General features: G+C 37.6%; 1 protein-coding gene across 2 annotated transcripts in view; it reads left to right on the top strand.

Annotated features, from left to right (window-relative positions):
* Nucleotides 1-1,340: 1,340 nt before the first annotated feature.
* Nucleotides 1,341-6,012, top strand: part of man2a1 (mannosidase, alpha, class 2A, member 1) — a 71,916-nt gene continuing 67,244 nt past the window's right edge. The window contains exons 1-2 of one of the 2 annotated variants that reach the window (XM_020457462.2): nucleotides 1,341-2,456; nucleotides 3,352-3,609. In XM_020457462.2, the coding sequence (XP_020313051.2) occupies nucleotides 2,313-2,456; nucleotides 3,352-3,609 (402 nt within the window). In that variant the 5' untranslated portion in view covers nucleotides 1,341-2,312. The remainder of the gene's footprint in view (nucleotides 2,457-3,351; nucleotides 3,610-6,012) is intronic. The other variant, XM_031803115.1, reaches the window with a different exon arrangement.

The raw sequence follows: 6,012 nt of genomic DNA, 5'->3' as shown, positions 1-6,012 counted from the left end.
ATAAATACAAAAAAACTGAAATATACAAACAAGAGTACATAAACCTAACAGACAGGAGGGGTATTACATATCAAGATTCATTTTCAATTTGTTAAATACTTTTATGGTGGGTGCGTATTGCTTTTTTGTTTTTACATTTACTGATCATTTCAAAATAATATTTACATTTTGTCTTAAATAATGTGAAAAGGGGTTTGTTCTCTGCCCACTTCATTTTATGGATAAAGAATCTTCCATGAAAGATAAACAAATTAACCATGAAAGTTAAGTCAGGGTCCATATCATTTGGACAAAAATAAAGCATAATATCAGAGTCCCTCAGATTACCATTAATAGTTGTTTCTTTTCAAATCAAATCTTCTAACTCACTCCAAAATCTTCTGACATAAGAACAGTCCCAAAATAAATGGTCAAGAGTTTCTGGGTCACAAACACAAAATACACATTTGTTATCAATAGCTATTTTAAATATATTTATAATAAAGGTCTTTACAGGGTAGATTCTATGCATGAATAAATAAAAGTTTAAAAATAAAAACTTGTCCTAGCTCCTAGTTTCCTTATTGTACTTATGTACAATTCCGAATGCTCTGTATGTGTGAGCTAGGCCTACTATCACATTTAAAAAAAAAAAACATTTTTTAGATAGTATCTAAAGAAAATTGATACAATCTCAAAATGTTGACTTACATTTTTTTTTTTACGTACTATCCAAACATTCTGATATACTATCTCGAAATGTGGACTTACTCATCTCAATATGTTTAGATAGTGTCAACTTTTTTTTTATGGTGGTGGGAATGAGCTTCTATTAATCTGGCTAATAATGGGAGCCTCAAAGGGAAAACATGGGCCGGTGTGGATGAATGAAGGCTGTGTTTCACCAGGCTAAAGAGGTTGCATAGAAATCTGTTCCCAACTCAGCTTGAGTTCCAAGCCAAGCAAGGGATGGGGATCCTAGAAGCTTGCTTTCCAAAAAATTCCGACATTGCGGCAAGATTCATTAAGTTATTTAAACGAATAAATGATTGACTGACAAATCTAGATGATTTGATCTTGATGATATAATTACATTTCTTTAAAAAACATGTATTAATATTATTATTAATACTAGTAGTTGTATTAATAATAGTATTAGTGGTAGTATTAACCTAATATAAATAGTTGATCATTTACACTCCGAATTACCCCATTAATCTATCCATATCTTGTTTTACCTGTTAAATTTGATCCAAATTATATTTTTCGTCACCAAATGATGTCAGAGGAGGCGTATGCTAGTTTCGGTTCTCCTGTGCCCTACTGGGCTACTACTATGGCCCGGAGAGAGAGAAGGGAGACGTTTCTCAGCTGTGAGATTACATTCACAAAGGAAACTTGTAACGCAAAGAATTGCACGTTCGTCTCGCTTTACTCAATCGATTAATGCTGAGTGAAATGTGTGGCGTTTTCAATTTTATTTGCTTATCTCAATCTTACAATCCGAATGGAGTAAGACATTATTTTGTCGGTGGAGCTTGTCTATTTCCGCAGATGCTGTTGACGTTTGCAATGAAATAGCGTCACATATTTCTCTCTTTTTCTATTCCAAATGTTGAAAATATGAACGCGATCAAGTAGAAGCTGGCATTTGGACAGCCTGGAATCATCAGTGGCGCGCGCTGAACATGCCCATGCAGCTGTTTTCACGAGGTCTCTGGTGTTTTCTGGAGTTAATGACCAAGTTGTGGCATCACAAATGAATCATTGGAGGCGTGTTTTCTGGAAGATACTACAGTGGGATAAGGGCAATGATCGCAAACGATGGAGTTGGAAACGTTTACGCATTGTGCGCTGGACTAAAAACGCAGTAACGCACGACTTTACCTGTGCGCCTCAAATGAAAGTTGTGAGTCGGTAGGCGGCGCACGTTCATACCATATGCTTTTCACTTCCTCGCTTAATTTGAACAGAAAACAAATACAGGAAGGAGACGGGGTCGATCTGCTGAATCACACTAATCTTTCACACTAAAACTTTGCGACTGACGACGCAGTCTGTGGTTCAGGCTACCTTTGGGTGACAGATCCAGCTTTTTAAAGTTTATTGTACATAGGAGGGAATGTCAACAATTCTGTAAGTTCCGTCGTAACACATTAAAGCAGAATGTATTACTATTTTATAAAAGAGTTTTAGGAATAGCATAGACATTTTCCGATCCTCGCCGCGGAGTCAAGACATCGACCATTCGCAGAGGGGGGTTTACATGACTATAGGTTATTGCGGTCACTCAATGCGATCAACTTCGATTCATCTGGCAGTATCGATTGTAAATGATGAAAAGGCTCAATAGGCAAGTCACTGTTTTTGGCAGTGCCATATTTTGTGTAGTGGTCTTCTCATTGTACCTGATGCTGGATCACCTGCAATTAGACAATACCAAAAGTCCAAACAACGGTGGGGATAGATTGCAAAATGTAAGTCTGACTAATTTTCCGTAAGATATAGCCTATGACTGATGAACCTTGTTTTTACATAGTTGCACAAATATTAATGCATTTGTAAAGTAGCCTATTTCCTCAAAATCGTATCAACTGCTACTGTGTAGATAACTGGTGTTGATTGGCTGCTGTAGGCATGGGCACGGTTAGTAGGCCAACTAGTAGTTTTTTCATTGTTACAATGTACCAACGTTCTAGACCATGTTTAACAGTTTTCGCTTCCCGACAGGAAGCACATTTGCAACTGTAGCCATGATATAGTTATCGTCTTGAAACAGAAATGGTTCCAATAAACACAAGTGTATGACTTTTCTTGGAAGTCCTAGGGTCATTTTCATTTTGAGATCTTGATATCGTGGGGTTGTGTGTCACATAATTCCATTCCTGAATCAGTGAAAACGAGTATTTCTAGGCAATCGGGTTGCCTCCCACAATAACAACGTTCCAGCATAACCTACACCCTCTTATTATACACCTATTTGGCGCCTAGTGCTATTGCCCAAGGTATGGGATATCGAGACTAAGTGAAACTGGTAAAAGTGGACATGTTTGTGCAACAAGAAGGTGACTGACCTCTTGTTATCTCTTTATTCGTCATTTCCACTTCCTTTCATCGAGGGCTTAACAATTAACCCTATATATGCGTTGACACTTTGGATTTGTGTGTAATATAGTATGCTATATTTGTCACCATGGAGGACATACCCATAGGTCCTCGTTTTAAGGTTACTTTTATTAAGGGTTTATTGACTGTCAATTGACTGTCATTATAACTCATTTATCAACGGTTATTGCATAATAATTAGATGCATACTGTGTTGTATAAAGCCAGTGAACTTGTTTTCCTCCATCCCTTCTTTTCCTTGACCAGGGCCAGTTGTCAATCCTGCAGGGTAAGATTGACCGCTTGGAAAGACTACTGGCAGAGAACAACGAGATCATAACCAACATCAGAGACTCTGTGATCAACCTGAAGGAGTCGGTCAAGGATGGGGTTCCTGGTGGAGGGAACATGAGCCAAGGACCCTACCCAGAACTGCTGGCTTTGCCTCCACTGGTCCTCCCTATTGACTCCCAAGACTGTCAGTTTGCAGCAAGGGAGTTCTCTGAGCCAGCAGATGGGGTGCAGGTAAGACTTTTAGAGAAAATCAGAAACAGCTCAGGTATTTGTAGATGCAATGCTGTTGTTGGCTTGAACATCGATTTGAGCTGTAAAGCATCCTCCAGTGAACGTTTGAAGTGGACAAAACTTCAATGGACAGTGTTATAACTGCCAGTGTTATTTTTCCTGAACTCAAACCTATTTTGATAAGATTAATTAATTATACGGAGAGACATCATCGTGGTCTCATTACCACGCTGAATTGCTCCTACCATCAGTGTGAAATATGAAGCCTTGCAATAGCCATGGGGAAAATCCTTGTTACAGTGTGACGTGACTATGGTGTTAAAATGAAGGACAAATGTAAAAACCATTACACTATGTGTCATGAATATTTTTCATAATTAATAACATGATAGTGCTGAGTGATTAGTGCTTTTTGAGGTTGGTTTGGTTTCGGTCCGATTCTAAAAAAAATCTCAACTCTTTCGGTTTAGATTATTTTATAAATATTAAATACAATACGTGGGTTGAATGCTTTAACAACACAGAATAAAACAATTAATAAAAGTCCCATGATGGTAGTGACTGCCCATTACCGCTTATCACTTATTAACCATCATTTATTCACATTACTTTACTTTAAAAAATATTTCAGTTTGTGGTGTATGTTACATTTATTTTATTTGATGACATTGTTATTTCATTCCAAGTCATCATCTCTACTACTGCTGCCTATGCTGTCTGACAAAATCACTATTTTAGTAGTTCTTCAAAGTAAATGATGTATTCTTTTATGACTGCTGAACACCAACTATCAATCACTTAGCTCATGTATTTTCAGGTAGAGATACCTCTCGAAGCAACTGCTCTCTATCCCTCTCGATCGTGTATTATTTTGTCTCCCTCGCCATGTCTGCCCCACACTAACCTATTGTAGCAGGCGTAAAAGAAACACACAGACCAGACAAGTAGGCACGCAATGGATTATGGTCATTGTAGTTAATTACCATGTTTTCTGTGCTAAACCATGTAGAAGATTGGCCTCTTGGAAACTAAAACTCCCTACCTCCCTACCCCTACCTCACAAAACTCCCTACCTCACAGTTTGGGCTTGATCTGATTTACTTCTAGAGAAACTATGAATTTGAGCAAAATAAAATAAAACATTAAATGGAATTAAAATAATGGAACCAACGTTGGTCAATTAGTTGTTTAAAAACGAAATAATTACCAAAATGTTGGTTAATTGCTCAGCACCTATATCATGAGCATGTGGGGTGCGTGCTATGCCACTGCCTATAACTAACTATAAGTTATTAAAGCTACGATATGTCATGTTTTGAATGGCCCGACCAAATTCACATAGAAATGTGAGTCATAGATATTTCAGTCTCATTGAAAGCAAGTCTAAGAAGTGGTAGATCTGTTCTATGCTTCCTGTTCTTAAGTTTTGCTTTTGTGTCTTTTGCGATTGGTTTTGTACACCACCTTCAAACAGCTGAAAATACAATATTTTTAGTTATGGAAAATATATTTTACAGCGGTTTAGATGGTACAATGACTGCTTGTTTTGTCACAAACTGAAATTAGGGGAACTATTTCAATTTTAGCAACCAGGAAATGGCGGAGCAATTTATGCATAGTGTGTCTTTAAGTATAACTATCAGAAATCTAAGCTGTGTAAAATCTATTATATCCAGCTCAGGGCTCTAGCCAGCTATGCATTTGGTTTGCTAACTTGCTAGGTAAGTGGCTAGATGTCAAGATCAAGCTTCTTGGTTAAAGCAGAGACATTCAATCCCCTCCTGGATCAAGATACCTGTTACCTAAAATTGATTTGTGTGTCAGGTAGTCTAGCGGTTAAGAGCGTTGGGCCAGTAACTGAAAGGTTGATGGTTCAAATCCCTGAGTCGTCTAGGTGAATAATCTGTGGATGTGCCCTTGAGCAAGGCACTTAACTCTAATTGATACTATAATTTGCTCTGGATAGCAGTGTGCACTTCTGGTAATACAGTACACCTTGGTATTGTACAGAAACGCTGTGAACATCTGGATCCAAACCTAGTAAAATATCTCAAAAATAGGATACATAAAAATAATTTTAAAAAATTGCATGTAACATAAGAGGGCAGCTAGTGTTGAGGAGGGGACTGCAGTTTGACTTGAAATACAGGTTTCTTTCAGTAGAGATAATACCTTCAGGTACAATTATGTCAGTCAATACTCAAGAATGTTACGGATTAAAAAGAAACCTGCCACCCTTGTGCTTAAATAGACAGAATGAGTGTATATAGCCACCGTGTGTGTATATTTTACATTTTTTATTTGATCTTTATTTACCTAGGAAAAGCCCATTGAGGCCCAGAGTCTCTTTTTCAAGGGAGACCTGGCCAAGAAGGCAGCAACAATCAATACATTTCATAATTA

Source organism: Oncorhynchus kisutch, linkage group LG23 (assembly GCF_002021735.2).
Source record: "Oncorhynchus kisutch isolate 150728-3 linkage group LG23, Okis_V2, whole genome shotgun sequence".
In the NCBI taxonomy this organism is placed as follows: Eukaryota; Metazoa; Chordata; class Actinopteri; order Salmoniformes; family Salmonidae; genus Oncorhynchus; species Oncorhynchus kisutch.
Note: the sequence above shows the minus strand (reverse complement) of the source record. Positions and strands in the feature narration are given on the sequence as shown.